At 41.2% G+C, this 18,019-nt stretch overlaps 1 protein-coding gene across 2 annotated transcripts in view; it reads right to left on the minus strand.

Moving 5' to 3' along the window:
* Positions 1-9,818: 9,818 nt before the first annotated feature.
* Positions 9,819-18,019, minus strand: part of pipox (pipecolic acid oxidase) — a 39,226-nt gene continuing 31,025 nt past the window's right edge. For both annotated transcript variants that reach the window (XM_037077288.1, XM_037077280.1), the window contains exon 8: positions 9,819-11,053. In XM_037077288.1, coding sequence (XP_036933183.1) covers positions 10,923-11,053 — 131 coding nt within the window. In that variant the 3' untranslated portion in view covers positions 9,819-10,922. The remainder of the gene's footprint in view (positions 11,054-18,019) is intronic.

Raw genomic sequence — 18,019 nt, forward strand, 5'->3', positions numbered from 1 at the left:
GACCAGATGATTGTGAAATGGTGGGGGCAGAGGGTGGAGTATGGGTGGACTACATATTTGTCTCTCAGAGAAGACAGGTGCCGCTGTTTACTAGTAGTGCACCACATACTGCGGCATCTGGCTCTTAAAGTGAATGTGAGCCTCTTTAATTTTAAGTTATGCCCAAAACACACCTATGACTAACAGTCTAAATGCAACCCATTTCCCCACTGCGCCTTACTTATCGCCCAGATTATCCACACCCTCAGTACACCTGTGCCTTTAGACCATGCACCATAGATTAGTGAAATAGGGCCCTTAGTCTTTTTGGTATTTCGGTAACCCTTTTTGTGTCACAGCTGGAGGAGAGGAAACTGTGCTTTGTACCAAAAAAATTGACATCCTTGTCCAGTCTGGTCTACGGTATGTGTTGCGTTCGACCCTTTATTTTGTGTCTAAGAGTCTGTGAGACCAAAGTCGGACATTTCAAATCTCAACAAAGCTTCAACACAAAACCTGTCACCAGACAAGAAAGTCACAATTCTGCGAAATCCCACATTTTTTCAATGACATTTTTGTTTCTGTATTCTATCCAATACCAGCATTTTTCAAGTTCTCCCTTTCTATCTACAATATCTACACCCAACTACAATATTGTTAAGGACAGAGAGGATTGTCTTTATGGCCACTTGGCGGACAACATGATGTGGTGGACTGAATTTACCTACTGTTACCCACTGTTTGTGAGATGATAAAGTCATTCAATATTGTCCCAATCAAGAAAACATAAACATGGTAGATTACATAATCTCTAAAATCCTATAGACAGAGTGTCTGAGTTGAACAGTTGAAAGCCATGTTGTGTCAACTCTGAATCCTCAACATCCAAGAACTGCATTCACAGCACATCATCTGCTGTGTGCCAGAGAGAGAGAGAGAGAGAGAGAGAGAGAGAGAGAGATTTGTAATTTTTAAATAGACTTAATAAATAACGGGGCGCCGCTTAGCTTGGTTGGTAGTGCCGAGGCTCTGCAGTGGCACGCAGCAGAGGGACCCGGGCCGGGAGTCGAACCCGGGTCCCTCTGCTGCGTGTCACTCCCCCTCTCTTATCCTGTTTCCTGTCACCCTCTTCAGCTGTCCTGTCAGAAAAGGCCAGAAAAATATTTTTTTTTTAAAAACTTAATAAATAATAATAACAAGACAGATCAGATCAACTGATCTGAAAATGCAAGCTGATGTTCATGAACACCACACAGAATAAGTCCATGAGTCCATATCAACCTGAACAGATCCAAGTCCTGCATCTCCTTATGGTACTTATGGTACTTACTTAGATGTTTGATTGTCCCAGAATAAAGTTCAGCAGCTGACACTTGTGTTTAGCAGCCACTTTGTATTTGAAGCCCATGATGAATGTTTGCAGAGAGAAGACCTGTCCTGAACAATCTGCCCAGCAGACAGAAGAGAGGGTCTAGACGAGGACACTCAGCGAAACAGTGGAACACTGTCTCTACGGCTACACAGAAGGGACATTTGTCCGAGACAGCAGGGTTCAGGATGGAGATGAAGGCATTTTCTGCTAAAATCCTGTGGATCAGCCTCCACTGCAGGTCAGCCACCCTCTTTGTTAGCGGAGGTTTGTACAGGCTCCACTGCAGCCGGACTTCTTCTCCTGCGGCCAGGTGAGCTCTCCAGGGAGAGTCGGCCTGATGCTGTATCCTCTGTTTGTTCAGACACTCCACCATTAGAACGTACAGAGCTTTGGCCTCCTGCAGATTCACCTCACACCGCCCGCCTGAGCTCCGACCGTCTGTCCAACAAGGACGGCCACTGAGGGTGGGGAAAAGGTCGTCAGGGTGGGGGACGGCCACGCCACCACCGTAGTCCGTCAGCAGGAGGTGCTCATGTCCCGTCAGACAGCTCCTCCAGTGGTCCAGCAGCCTGCCCACCATCCTCTCTGACCTTTCCCCAGGCCAGCCGCCAGGCCCGCTGCGTTCTGTAGGTCAGGTCCAGTGAAGGCGATCATATCTCGAAGAGTTAAAATCCCTGCTCTGTTGAAAGCCTCTGTGACTGCTGCTCCCGCCCAGCAGGGGGCACTCAGGCGTCCTCCGTGGACCAACGGCTCCTGCGGCAGCCAGAACAGAGTGACCCCTCTGTTTCAGCAGCAGCCTCCACACAGTGAAGAGGCCACGATAAAATCCAGGGTGTGAAACCTCACAGTCTTAAAATCCAATGGGAAGGCTAAAGCAGCCTTTTTACTTTACTTTACTTTACGTCGACATTCCCCTGATCTCCTGTACAGCCCCGTAACATCTGTACCTCAGTCTCCAGGTCCTGAAGGGATCTGGTAATGTCCTTGGTGACATTGCGAGTATACTGTTTACAAAATTGCTGAACCAGGGTTTTCCCAATATTCACCACTGCTGCACTGAGGAGAAGGAGGTTTTCTTTTCTCCGTGTAAAATCCATAAAAAACTAAAAGCTTTTCTAAAGGAACGATCTGATAAAAGAGCTGTGTCAAAATGCCAATAAGCACTGGAGGCCTTCACATTCCGAACGTAAAAACAACACTGAACCAGAAAATGATCCGACACACCAACTGGGGTGATGTGACAGCTTTTAAAAATACTAAAATGGTGTTTAAAACAGTAAAAGCGGTCCAGCCTGGCCAGAGAGAGAGAGTTGTCTCTACAGTGAGTCCAGGTGAACTGTTTGGTTCTACTGTTAAAACCTCTCCACACATCCTTCAGTTCATGAGTCTCCATGAGACGTCTGAGCCGGGCAGAGGAAGCAGGAGGAGGCTCCAGATGATTCCTGTCTAGTTTAAAATCCTCAGTGCAGTTAAACTCACCACCCAAGAGTAAATAATCACCAGCACAGTCGTGTGCAACATAGATTTAAAAAGTTCATCCTCGCAGTACTTAAAACTGGGGCATAAACACAGATAAAAAAACAAAAACAAAAAAACAACTTCTACACTTTCATAGAGAGCGTTCACCCTTAAAATATGTCCGGATGTGATGTCCAGCATGTCCACAGAGCGAGGAGGAAAAGCTCTGGAGAAGACGATCCCCACCCCGGCATTGTTGCACCGCTTGTGGCTGAGGAGGACCTCCCCTGGCCACGCCCTCTTCCAGTCCCCCTCACTGGCAGAGTCGCTGTGGGTCTCCTGGACAAACACCACACCACCAATGGACCCAATATTAATATCTGCCATGGTTTTATTAGACTCTGCGGCTCTAACAGAGAGACAGACAACAACTAAAAGGTGGATGTATTTAAAAATCCTCATAATACTCCTCCTCCTCCTCCTCATCTTCATCAGAAACACCATTCACACCATCACCACTGCAGACAGCTCTGGCTTTGGTCACCAGTTTTTTAGCCTGAACACCTCCAGTTTATTGAACGCGTCCTGTCTCCTGAACTGAGCCGCAGATCCAATAAAACCAGTGAGATCAGGGAAGAAGTGCTGCAGCCGAGCAAAAGACAATACTGAGCACCAGGTCCTTAGTGATAAGATGTGGATATAAAGATACAGAACTGTTCTTTGTTTCTTTTGTGCCTAAGAAAAACAACAACAACAACAACAACAACAACAACAACAACAAAACAGTTTCAGTTTTAATGGCACAGAAATTTCAGACACCGAAGTTCTTTATTTACTACAGTCTGACATTTGCTGTATACTCTTTTTCAGGTATTCAGCAGATACCCTGCAGCTTTTAGGCAGCACATTAACTTCAGCTTGCTTCAAACATGGTCTGCACTGTTTATCACAAATGTATTTATTTTTGTCATCATATTGACCTCACATCACGTTTTACCATCTCGTAAGTAGCAGTAGCAGTAGCTGCAGCAGGACGTGGCCTTTTACACAGTAACTTCAGTAGATAGGTGATAAGAATAAATGCACAAAATTCATAAGCAATCATGCACTGGCAACAGGTTAATGAATTCAAATCCATATCAAACTTCTTCCTTTGTACTTCTAGACACTTGGAATTGTCCTCTAACATTTCATATATGGAATCATGTGTAGAGTTTGGAGGGCAGGTCTCATGCAGTTTGCTCTTCATGGGTCGAATGCATTTTGCTCTTCATCAGCAGCTCCCTGCCTACAGTGTAGTCCCACTGACAAGCAAAAGTCAGCAGGGAGCAACCTGAGGTGAGGTCAGATCATCTGTGGAGCTGGTAAGTGAGAGTGAATTTTCCCTCACTGTGGCTATACTATAGGGGAACATCCCCAGACAGCGGGCAGGCAGCTGCTCAGCTTCGCCTCTCATATGGCAGCTCAGAGGCCTAGAATATCAGAAAGTTTCTGTGCTGCCTCAGCACTTTCAGCACGGGAAAAATGGCGATTTCAGTCAATTCTCTCTGGTATTAATACCTTATATTTCACTTCTGTCTGGAATAAAATGAGAAAACTTGACTGCCTTTAACAGCAACAGCCGTGCTCTGTCGTTTAAAATGAAACAAATTGTTCTAATAGGTCTTATTTTTCCTCCTCCTCTTGCCTGTTTTCCTAGAAATCCCTCTCTTCATGGTGAAAGAATGCAGATTACTGTCTGCAACCTTTGTACCTTCTTAATCAAAACTACTTGAGGCCATTTGGTATTCATGAGCCGGATGATGGAAATTGGCCTCTCAGTCACTATCGCACATCTCTGCTGGCAAGACGGGAGAGGTGAGCACAGAGACTGAGATGATGGTGTGAAGGAAAGGATACCTTTTCCCCAAAGAGAGTCAGTGACAAGGAAATGCTGTAAAAACATGCAAGGCTTTCAATGTTTTCTCCTGGCTGCCTCACAACCAAGCTCATTACCCTTCCAAATGTGGCAGCTCTTTCATTTTTTCCCCGCGGGCTCCTTGGCTGACAGTCCATCTTGGTTTTTGGCTGACTCACAGTCATTGGCTCTGACCTTATGTCAAGCAAACGGCTGACTGCCCCTCTGAACTGTCATCTGCTTTGGAGGGAAAGCCGCTCGAAAGGGGTTCTTTCACAATAAGAGCGAGAAAAAAAACCATGGGAAAACAGCCCAGCTTTGAGGCCTGAGGTCACTGCCTGCAACAGGGCAGCGCTTACAGCATTTACAGGGGAAGACCATACATCAGGTTTGAAAGGAGATGAAGATCTGCAGGATGGCCATAAAAAGATATATGGAAAAGAAAAAAACATGTAGAAGTAACAAAGCCAGGCAATGGAAGAACAGCAGTTGCCAAACAAGTCTTCAGTGAGAACATGGAGAAAGATCTAGCTGACCATAGCAGCAATGTTTCACGGCATAGGTGTCATGAAATGACGTGAACTGGCTTTTGAGTTCGGGTTAGGGTTAGGGTAGGCTGGATCTGTGAAGAATAAGAGTCAGTTAGGTGTTCATGTGACGGTGTAGGCCTTGTTATAGAAAAGTGGCCTTTGATGTTGTTAAAACTTAAAAATAAATGTTAAATAAATAATTTTGTATTGAATTTGTCTTGCTCTTATCATTTGTGAGACTAAAATGATCTGTTTTACTTCAGTTATCAATTGCACAATTTACCCCAATGTATTCCCTCTAATGGCATAACTTACCCTGCACTGGGGGCAAGTTGTGCCACAAAACAGTTCAGTTTTCAACACTGTAAGGAAAGGCAAGTTTACATGTATAGCACAATTCAGGCACAAGGCAACTCAAAGCGCTTTACAGGTGCACACAAATTTTATTAAAAGACATAAATTTCATTTCAAGGACATTAAAAATTTAAAAGAAACTAGACTGTAGAGTCAGAGTCATAATGCAGTTCAATGACTTGAATTGCTTCAGTTAAAAGCAGTGGCAAAAAGAAATGTTTTAAGTCTAGATTTAAAAGAGGTGAGTGTTGGAGCAGACCTAAAATTTTCAGGGAGTTTGTTCCAAATTTGAGGCCCATAGTAACTGAATGCTGCTGCTCCATGTTTAGTTCTGACTCTGGGGACTGAAAGCAGACCGGTACCTGACGATCTCAGAGGTCTGGATGGATCATAGCACGGCAGCAGATCAGAAATGTATTTTGGCCCGAAACCATTCAATGCTTTATAAACCAACAACAGGATTTTGAAATCTTTGATAGACAGGAAGCCAGTGTAAAGATCTAAGAACTGGAGTGATGTGATCTACTTTCTTGGTTCTTGTTAGGACTGGAGCAGCAGCGTTCTGAATCAGCTGCAACTGTCTGATGGAGTTTTTAGGGAGTCCTGTAAAGAAACCATTACAGTAGTCGAGTCTGCTGAAGAGACACAAGTCCTCTTATCCTGGATATATTCTTAAGGAGATAGTAGGCTTACTTTGTAATTATCTTAGTGTGGCTGCTGAAATTCAGGTCTGAGTCCATAATTACACTGAGGTTTCTGGCTTGGTCTGTAGTTTTCAATGTTACAGACTGAAGCTGAGCAGAGACTTTAAGTCATTCTTCCTTGGATCCAAAAAAAATATATATATTTCAGTCTTGTCTTTGTTTAACTGAAGAAAACTCTGACACATCCAATCATTGATTTGTTCAATGCATCTACTCAGCATTTGTATGGGATTATAGTCCCCTGGTGTTATGGTTATATAAATTTGTGTGTCATCTGCATAACGATAGTAGCAAATTTCATTGTTTTCCATTATCTGAGCTAGAGGAAGCATGTAAATGTTGAATAGTAGAGGCCCCAGAATGGAGCCCTGGGGTACTCCGCTTGTTATTTTCATCCGTTCAGATGTGTAATCATCCATAGACACAAAATAATCTCTCTCATTTAGATAAGATTTAAACCATTTTAGTGTTGAACCAGAGAGTCCAACCCAGTTTTCCAGTCGGTCCAGTAGTATATTATGGTCGACTGTGTCAAACGCAGCACTGAGATCCAGTAATACTAAGACTGAAATTTTCCCGCTGTCTGTGTTTGAATGAATGCCGTTGAGGACCTTAACAAGAGCCGTCTCAGTGCTGTGATGTGGTCGAAATCCTGATTGGAAAACATCAAAACAGCCATTTATTATTAAGTAATTGTTCAGCTGTTGAGAAACAGCTTTTTCAATTATTTTACTTAAAATTAGGAGATTTGAAATGGGCCTATAGTTATTCATTACTGATGTGTCTGTATTTCTCTTCTTCAGGAGTGGTTTAATGACTGCAGTCTTCATGGCTTGGGGTAAGACACCTGAGAGAAGAGTCATGTTGACAATCTGTAGCAGATCTGGAATCATGCAGTCTGACACTTTTTTAAAGAACCCTGCTGGTAAAATATCAAGGCAGCAGGAGGAAGATTTCAAATGCTGTATAATGTCTTTCAGGCTTTTGACACTGATTGGATTAAATTGTGTCATGGTATTAGAGTTGGGTTTAGGTGAACAACACACCTCCTGTACCTGGTTGAGTGGCACTGACCGCTTGTCTAATGTTCTGAATTTTGGCAGTGAAAAATGAAGCAAATTCATCACAGGCCCTGATAAACAGATGTTCAGAGGCTACTGGCACAGGAGGGTTTGTCAGCCTGTCGACTGTAGCAAACCAGGCACAAGCATTATTTTTTCAAGTAAAACTTCCATAAAACATCTGCTTGCATTTGAGTAACTCATTAAACAGAATACCAACACCTCCTCCTTTTTTATGCATTCTCGTTTCACTTATGAAAGAGAAATTTGGAGGACTTGATTCAATGTGAACAGCTGCACTGTTATCCTGGTCTAACCAAGTTTCATTTAAATACATAAAAGTAAGATTGTGTTTGATGATAAAAACATGTATTAAAGAAAGATTTTCCTGCCAGAGACCTGATGTTTAATACAGCTACAGTTACAGTATCAAAACCAACTGTGCAATTTTTTGCAACAGTTAGTGGCTGACGAGGAATGGGAGCTAAATTGAATGGACTGGCACATTCAGTCTGGCACTTCGTGTTTCTCAACAAATTCACAATTTTTCTATTACCTGTAAGCACAGGAATTGAGGAGGCTGCCTGAACAAGGGGCCCTGGCTTTTCTAGGGGGAAAACAGTAGTGATATCAACTTCGTAGCCTGGACCCGGCACATATCAGTAAGTGTTAATTTTACTGTCTACATGGACAGGATGTGCTTCGCTGTTTTCAGACTGTAGAGACTGAGGATCATTCAGAGGGGGTGGAGGGGCACGATGACATTTTGTTGATGGTGGTTTCAAGTGTGGCAGATTTGGACGGGGTGTGAGTCTGAGTCCAACATTGACAAGCTTTTTCATCTCATCTGTGAAATCCAGGAGGGGTGAAGAGGGGGAGAGGCTGAGCCTGGCTGGAGAGGGCAGAGAGTTGGTTGGCGTTGGTGAAGAGTGGCTGTTCCTTCTCTGTAGTCCCCAGCAGGCTGGCTACTAAGCTGCATGACCTGGGCCTGAATCCATCAATGTGTGCCTGGATCCTGGACTTCCTGACTGCCAGGCCACACATCACACACATTCATCCTCAACACTGGTGTCTCCCAGGGCTGTGTGCTGAGTCCTGTGCTGTACTCCCTGTACACCCACGACTGTGCCACCAGGTACAACTCCAACACCATAGTGAAGTTGTGGTGGGCCTGATCACTAACAACGACGAACGGGCCTACCTACAGGAGGTGTCAGACCTGACAACGTGGTGCCTACCTCTAAATGGAGAGAAGACCAAGGAGATGGTGGTGGATTTCTGCCCACAACGTTGCAGGACCCGCACCCCTCTCTTGATAGACGGGACACCACTGGAGAGAGTGAGCAGTTTTAAATACCTCAGAGTACACATTTCCGAGGATTTATCATGGACTGTACATGGACACTGTGGTGAAAAAGGCAAGACAGCAAAGATGTTGACAGGCTATTGCCATTGCAGGACAGGGAATCTTGAACTATCTTTTAAGTGGCGTAAAATGACCATATTATGATTGAAAGTCACTGTATTATATTGTCTTAATCACAACAATAAATAGGCATAACCCTAACCCTGTGTAAAATTACAAAACATTTAACCCTAACCCTAACCCTGTCCACATAATTTTCTTTTCAAGTATGATGATATGTTAACTCCACCAGTCTAACAATTTTGATAATAGCCCTAACAAGACAGCCTGACTGGAAGCCTGTTCATATTCTGCATGGAAACAATAAAGACCACGAGGTAAGCTAATTAAATAAATAATTGTGACGAATTGCACACAGCATATCATTACTGAGAAAGTGCAAACCTGAAATGCGTTTTCTAGAACACTGATTACATTCAATGTGTTAAATGGACCTATAGTTCCATTGTTGTTGCCACGTTCCCTGTCTCTCTGTAAATCCAGCCGGTCGAGATAGACTGCCTAGACTGTGCTCCAGTCCCCCAAATACTGTTCATGTGCAGCTGATTTTTTTTTTTTTCATTGCTGTTGGCTTTTTACAAGCTTGACATTGTTGCAGAGAGGTGTTTCAGTTGCCCCCCTGCTTGATGATTATTGGTAGCTTAATATTTGCATGTGCATATTTAATGTACTTCTAATTCTTGTAATTTGCGTAATGGCCCTTTGCTATCCATCTGAAGTCACTTAGAGGCAAGGGAGCAAATGGCTTGCTGATCACTGCCGCTTCGCTGCATAATTTTCCCATTCCTGCTGATAGCCTTAGTTGGCATTCATTGTAATAGGCCATCTGATTAGTGATTAAAATGTTTACCGGTACACTGGGAAAAAGATCCAGGCAAAAGGCAACCTCTGAGGCCTGAGCACGCAGCTGGCTTCACGCAGACAAATGACTCAATGGCTGATGTCTTTTTAACCATGTACTTATTTGGCAAAATGGTGAACGCTGGGAAGGCAGCGAGTGAGAGAGATTTACTGATGCATGAAATAATACAAGCAAATAAGATTATAGCCTCTTTAATTGTTCTATGTCACAGATGGGTGATTTTACAATTGCACAATGATGTCAGAATCTAGTTGTTGATGCAAATTCCTTTTGTCAAAATCAAGGCAGCATTAGTTTATTCCAAGTTCATTACATATTATTCTTGTTGCTTTGGGGAACAACTAGGTGACTTATTTTACAGGTTGTTACTTCTTTTTCCTGATTCAGTAGGTGTACATGAACACATGAAACTTGGTTATTCTAAGAAATCACAATATTCAGGCTCACACACAGCTAAGGCATTGACTTGTAGTGGCTACCTTGTATCAATTTTGGTTTTAATCAGAATTCAAATGTAATTACCTTGAATACAAGTTCACATTGCCACATGAAATGATATCTCCTAACCTGTTGCCTTGCTGTCACAGCAATAATTTCTTTGCCGTAACCATGCATACATCTTAAAAGTTTATTAAACACAGTTGCATATATAGAAAGCAGAAGCAGCTTTCACCAAGTGAAGGGGAAATCGATTTCATCTGATGCCCTCTATACCCAATACAGAAAAAACTTTTCTCCCTCTTTTTATACATGACATCTGAAGAAACAGTTCGAGTATCTCTAAATGTCATTACTATACATGTGTATCTTCTTTCTAATCATACAGAAAGAACTACAGAATGACATGTAGTGTTGTGTTCTACATTTGTACGAGGCATAGTTTGATCATGTATCTCACGGTTTTTTATTTGCCTTTCTGTTGGACTAAACAAATGAGATTTGTCAATTAGTAAAATTAAAAAAAATGCTTGTTGGCACATTTTTTTAGACTACGAGCACAGCCAAGCTACTGTTTTCTTGTGCCTCCAGTCTATATGCTAAGATAAGCAAAGCTAATCACGTCCTGTAACTTCATATTTAGTGCACACGCATGAAATGGATTAGATCTCTTCATCTCTTGCTCTCAGCAAGCCAATGTGAATGAGGTGGTGCTTAATAGCTAACCTTGTTACTTAAGTAACAACTTGGGGCTAAATTATCATGACAAAATCATATTACAGTTACAATTAATGAAAACTTCTTGATGATTAGCAGATTTTCTGAATATCCAGTCCCGGCTCTATAAAGCTGATTTGGTATTTTCTAGGAAGCGCCTGATTCTGAAAGGTGAGAGGTCATACGAGGGCGTTTCTCCCAAGCTGAGTTCACACAGAAGCTTGCCAATGATTGGTCCAAACTTGAATCCATGACCTGGGGAAGAGAAGGCAGTGAGCAGAGTACGAAGGTCATCAAACCATGTCTTACGAATCAGTGTCCTAATGTGAGCAAATGCATGCCCTGTACCTTTTATTTAGCCTGTAAAGAGCCTTATCTCTGGGCCTTTGTCTGAGTCAGGCTATGGGTTTGAGCCCCACATGAGTGAATACTTAAAAGAAGAGCAAAGCTGCTGTGATGCCTGTCACTGAGCATCTATTCACTGTAGTGAACTGGGACAAAATACTAAATTAAGGGATGTTTGTCCTCTCTCTGAGTAATGGCTTTACATGCTCAGGCCCAGGAGTGAGATGAGAGAGCAAATATTTTCATGTGCAGCATCCTTGTTGCTAAGGTCTGAGAGGCAAATTGTAAATGTCAACAGTGCTTGAGGAATGTAACACATTGCCACTTGACAAAGGTCTTGGCGCTCCTGTGGATTCTGCCTGGCTTTGAAGTCATAAAAGGTTGGCTCTGACAGTTTGGCCACATGAATTTTTATCCTGCCAGAGAAGGAGAATGGAAAACCTCAATAGATGGCCAAGCTCACAGAGTGACTTTGTAGCCATGGCAACCCCCCAGTACTTGCTTTAAAGCACTTATGTTGGGCTTTGATGACAAATGCACGTAGTGAAGGGGGGGGGGGGCAACACATGTTTTTTTTTTCTGTAGAAGGGAGAAGCCCTGTGAACTTCTCTATTATGGTGCTGAGCTTCTATAGTGCTGCTGGGAGGAGCGAACAGTACAGATAATAATTATCACTGACTAAATAATGAGAAGAATCAAACACTAAAGTGGTTCACCGGAGACATTGTGATCTGAGTATAATGCCACATTGAAGATGTGAGTTACCTTAATTACCAGCTCCAGACTATTAAATGGCGTTCATTTAGTTCAAACTTAAGACTGAAAAACTTTATCAGCCACTTACAACATCACAGCTAGTTTGCACTGTCCATCTGAGGTTATATAACATATTTACTCATATATCATATCATATTATATTATTCAAGAAACATATTGATATATTTATCAGTTAGGTTCCAATTTAAATATTTAGAAATGTCTGCTATATACTGGTGAAGTTATAGTTGATAAATGAAGTGGATAATATGACGCAATATTGCTTTCATTGACTTGACAGTCCAGAAAAAGAGGAGGTGCTTGGCACTTTTTAGAGCTAGTTTTCGATCCACCGATAAATACTAAAGAATGAGGATAAGAACAACACACACTGCTGTCATGTTCATGACAAACCGCTGCACCTGGGTGCCATCAGTTGTGCATAAACAAAGGTTATGGACATCAAAAATCCAAAAGTGTAAAATTATTGGTTAAACTGACCTTGAGAGCCTTGTTTCTATCTTTGTCTTGTTATTGGTATTTGCTAAAAAAATACAATCCATATTAGAATTAAAGCTGCAAGCAGCGATGAACGGGCCCTCACAGTCCACGGCTTGCTGCCGTTGGTGTGCGTCACGTAGATGTATTCAGGGCAAGACCCTCTACATAGTTGAGCAATTTGGAGTAGATGGAAAATTGTATGTGGAAGTTATACTGAGTTGATGGTTTTATGGTGAAGCATCAAAATGGACCGTGCCACCAGGTGTGACATAGGTGAAACCTTTTGATATGTTTTGTCCCCAGATGCTACTTGCAAAGTTTTTAGCAAATGGGTCAAATGGCCTAGGAGGAGTTCGAAAAAGTAAGTTTATCATTTCTTCACAGAGCCTCAGTGGCTCATGGGGAAGTAGTCACCTGGGTCTCATGCCATTCGGACAGACCATTGTGGAGATATGCAACACTTTGTGCTTTGAGCAAAATGTACAGGAAGTTGTTATTTAATAACTTGAGTATTGTTTCGAATATTAAAATTCTTTTAACAGCTTTTTGTCAGGAGGGTCCACAGATGCGGTGTGCAAAGTTTCATGGAAATCGGTGAAATCGCCTGGGAGGAGTTTGAAAAAGTAGGTCTGCGACCTTTCGCAAATTTGAAAAAAACAAACAGGTGGAAATGGGTGTGGCCCATATCACAAAATTCAGCACAAATTCAGTGAACGTGTGGATAAAAGGTTTTGAATGTGCAACAAAGTATGTATGAGTTATAAGCCAAAACACACTCGCCTTGATTATAGCGCCACCTAGTGGTTGAAATTGAGGACGCGACAATAGACAATAGACAATAGAGTTTGATGAGTTTTGGGGTATGTTCAGGCAGTGAAAAATGAGAGCATTTGGAATGAAAAAGTCAATATTCAAAAAATAACAGGGACCTCACAGGACGAGACCTGCACGGGGCATAAATATTTGAAATATTGGTTCCCCATGAAATTTGATATTGACATCCATGGTCCTCAGATGCTGATTCACATTAGCTATGATGATCCATTGTGTTTGTATTTATTGCTACGGTGAGATTTACATTTTTAGGTTCAGAGTGAAATGTCATGACTACAATTAGATTAAATCAGTCACACATACTCATGTTCACTTCAGGACCAGTTGAACCAGCTTTGGTAATTCAACAGCATCACTGTCAAGTTAACCTTTCAGTTGGTCCAGTACTTTGCTTTATGCCCTAATACTTAAGAAACTAATGGCATCCAGCAACCTCAGCTGCACTTTGTGTGTGGTGCTAATAACCAATGTCTACATGCTCACACACAAAATGAACACTGTGAACATGTAAACTTAACCATGTTAGATTAATTATTATGAACATGTTTGCATGCATAAGTACTTTGCCTGACTTCTGCCTCACAGAGGTGCTACCACGGCTCTGAACTAGTCTTGTTAACATCTTACACAACCAAATCAGCTATCAATCACAGAATTGTCTTAAATTGTATGATAATATCAAAGCTTGTGAGTCATCCTGTGAAAAAGACTGGGTGTGCCATTTCATATATTATGTTCTTATGTTTGTTCATCATCTATCAAAACATATAAAAGTGTATAAAGCTGAAACATCATCTCTACTAAACCATTTATGGGAGTAAACCATGATTAAATGACGTCTTTTTAAAGCAGGTTATCTTGAAAGTGTAAATAGCAATGACATTCACAGAGGATGATCCCCTGGCCTGTCCACTAGGAAAAGACTGCCATTAAATTCTCTGAACATGACTGTGCTCCACAGGAATGAGCCCTTTCCTTTCTAGAAATTCAAAAATACAGAACATTCATACTCTGGTGCCACCTTGACCCATCTTTCACACCACATGCACTAGCGAGTTAGAGTATAACCCAACAGCAAAATATCCTTGTAGTAAATTAAGGCAGTGCATACAGCAGCTATGTACTGAGCTGTACATATAATGAACAAAGTAACTTTAATTTGCACATTGTTGCACTTGTGCATTTGGTGTGAAAGCTGAGTCACACATTCATATTTAGCTTCACTCCTCATGAGGCTCTCATTGCGAATTCACTGGTATAGAATTCATGTGTCCAACCTTTAAGCTTTTAGTCCATTTATCCCAGTAAGCTCCTCTGAAAGCAGAGCACTGTGTGCAGGATATTAATTACAGATATAATTAGGCAAAGGACATGACTGCATGATGAGATGGAAAAGTGCCAACAGACAGTAAAGGTAACTGTAGGACAAGAGAGGTGGAGCCGTGTCGCCCTTCTGGCTGCCTCTGCCATGTTAATTAGAGAAGACCCAAAGCACAGAACCTCACAGAACCCCAAAAACTGAATTTTTCACAGCATTTTAAATTTTTCTTTGTGAACAATTGGAGTCAATGCAATAATGACATAGCTAAACATCAGTTATTCACTTATGGAGCAAATTAATCATTTTTAAAAACAAATTACCAACATTTCCATGCTGCAATATGTATATTTTCAGATTTTTGTCTTGATAACTGATTTTTTTTGCAGTGGTTTGAAATCTGCCTACACAACAGTGAATGGCTTACTCAATTTGTGAAGCCACTGTACTGCCACTTGCCAGTTAGCTCAGAACGATAGATGACAGTCTTTGGTTCCAGAAGTTGTGAGTTCAAGCCTCAAGTGGTCTAAAGTGAACATTGCTGTCAACTGTCTTGTCTTCCTATTCTCCTGTTTGTTGCTCAGAATTTTGCCAAAAATAGCCCGGACCTGACCCATCGCTGCGCAGCAGCTATAATTGTTTTTAAATTTGGGACAGCTCAATTTCAATCGGTATAACCTGGAGCAACATGAAAGGACTATTAGGTTTGTATTAAAAGCTAACAGCATCAACAGCAGATCAAAATGGGAATGAATCAGGAAACAGCATCCTAATAAAATGTTAAAAAAAATAAAATAAATAAATTAAAATACAAACAAAACAGGGAAACTTTATTTAAAATAGACTTTAAGTAAAGGGGCCTTCATTTAGAAGGTTCTCTCTGCAGCGAACACACTCTACCTATGCACCCTCTGGAGCTTTTTGTGTCTGGGACACAGACAGACACACAAACACACACAGCTTGTGACACACTTGCCTCTGTGCTGCTTGGCTCTGAGCTCTCCCTGGGTGAGGATGGAACAAGTGATGCTGAATCATTTGGCTGCTGCTGCTTTTTTAAATTCTTTTTTATTATTATTATTATTTATTTTGTTGCTGTTCATCATTACACATCTGGTGTGAAAGGTGCCAAAAACACTACTTTTCAGTCTTTGTTTTTCTACTTGACTCCACTGACTTCAAAACACAGACACCGTTTTTTTTTTGTTTTTTTGTTTTTTTTTAAAGAATATCTCCATGGAGATATTCAGTGAGCCTCCGTACATGGGACGTCTGCACTGCCAACTGAGCTAAACAGCACCTGGGCCAACATTTTTGGTCCAGACTGAAATACATATACAGTATATGTCATAGTATAGTTTACTGAATGGATTGGGCACTTTCATTACATCACTTTCTGCTACAACACAGATTTGACAATATTGCACTTCCATCATGTGTGTTTTAGTATATTAAAAGTGTGCTTTACTGTGGCTGTGATAACATGCAGCTAGAGGGCTAAACACATACTGTACTCTAGGACTAAAGTTAAATCCAGTAAGTACCGTTTCCCTCACTTAGCGCAGACTTTTGGCAACACAAACATGTGGAAAGTAAACAAAGCATCCCCAATTTCTCCACTGTTGTCTGCAAAAACCACAAACATCTATATCTACTTTCACCATCCAATGAAGTGAAGACCCGGTGGATTAACTTTATTTTTGATGAACACCGCTACAACAACTGGAAAACATGTGCACTTTAACCACTGTACTTTTAGGCTGCTGCCTCAACAGGGCCAGCAGTGTTAAAAGCAGGATGCCCTTTAAAACTCAAGCTCAAAGATTGATTGTAAAAGAGTTCAAAGATGGAACCTTTCAGTTTCAGCATTTTCTATCAATAGTAGCACAGTGGTTCAAATGCTAGTATCTAGTCCTAAGGAACAGACAAAGAAGTTGTATGAACTACAAGCATCATTTGAGGGCTGATTAAATAACCACAGTAGAAGGTTGAATGTAGGAAAAAACATTTTTTCCATGTTGTGTTTTGTGCTATTTAGCTGGCTCTGTTGTTGCTACATGATCCTCACTGATGTATGTAAATGTACTTGAAGACAAGTTCTGTGGTACAGCAACTATTGGACTTACAAAAATATTTTTGGGGTTTTCTGCTGCTAAGGGGCCTAACCCTAGCCCCTATGTGACTCTGAGAATGAATCACATCACATTCATTAATTAACCTACGTTGTCAGTAGGCTACACCTCCAGAACACATGTGGGCATATCTCATATTTATTCCTATGTGAAGCCAATAAACACATCTGTTTTTCTTAGGGTATGTTTCTTTACATTCCCAATACAGTGAAAAGTGGCTGCATCTATTTGAATAGAGAATACCATTTATTTTTGTAATGCCATAATATGATTCTATCACGCAAAAAACAAATACGAAATAAAGTGAAATAAATTTTAGGCCATACTTTCATTTTAGACGGGGTGTACATTTTTGTTTTACTGAACAATAAAATCACATGATGTAACACAAATTTGAGAATAAGTGACTAATGAGAATAAGAACCAGACTATGATTATCATCAGTTCTGTGTTGGTGAAAAATCCTTTAAAAAATCACATGACACACACCCTTAGGTAAATTTATGCAAATTTATGGGAACACTGAATGGTAAAGTTATGGTACATTACTGTAATTAATAGTTATTTTGCTGTTAAAAAAACAATGAAATGTTTTATAAACATACAAAAATCCAGGCTCTTGTGCTCTCAGTCCAGCAGTGGCACCGACACAACAGCAGACTTTCAGAGTCACATTTATAGATGAACTACATCGCTTAATACATGGATGACAACGCATTCTATTTTTTGTTAACAGTGAAACAGCTAGAAACTTTAATGAACTTTAATGGTTTAATGAACTATACATTTCCCATTTATTAATGATGGTTTTTATACAGTGGGTGGGACCTCAGGTGATACAAATGGTCCCTCAATCAGACGTCTTGCCTCAACCATGAACATTAGAAGTGCATTAGTTCAGTGTGTGAAATTGTGTGGGGACTTGTTGTCACCCTACTTCATGAACATTTCCTTGGTTGCGTTGGAGCCACACTGGGGTTATTGTTCTATTGATGGCAATGCAGGTTTTTCGTTTGGTTCGTCCAGCAGTTTTTTCTTAAACTATAATGTGAACATGGTAAACTTTTGCTCTGATGCACCAGGATATTTGCATTGTCATTATGAGTATGTTGTCAATTAATGAAAAGCACCGCTATGCAGTAGTGTGCAGTAGCGTAGTACAGCACAGCCTCACTAAGCTTTCTAGCATGGCTGTAAACTTTGTCTGGTTGATGTTGATGTCTGATGCAGCCTCTATATAACTGATCCAAATTGATTCTCAGAGCTGGAAGGCTTCAGCTTCTGCTAATGGTTAGAGAACTAAAGACACCTTAATTCCAAAGCTGATGAATATAA

This window comes from Acanthopagrus latus, chromosome 2 (genome assembly GCF_904848185.1).
Source record: "Acanthopagrus latus isolate v.2019 chromosome 2, fAcaLat1.1, whole genome shotgun sequence".
NCBI classification, from domain to species: Eukaryota; Metazoa; Chordata; class Actinopteri; order Spariformes; family Sparidae; genus Acanthopagrus; species Acanthopagrus latus.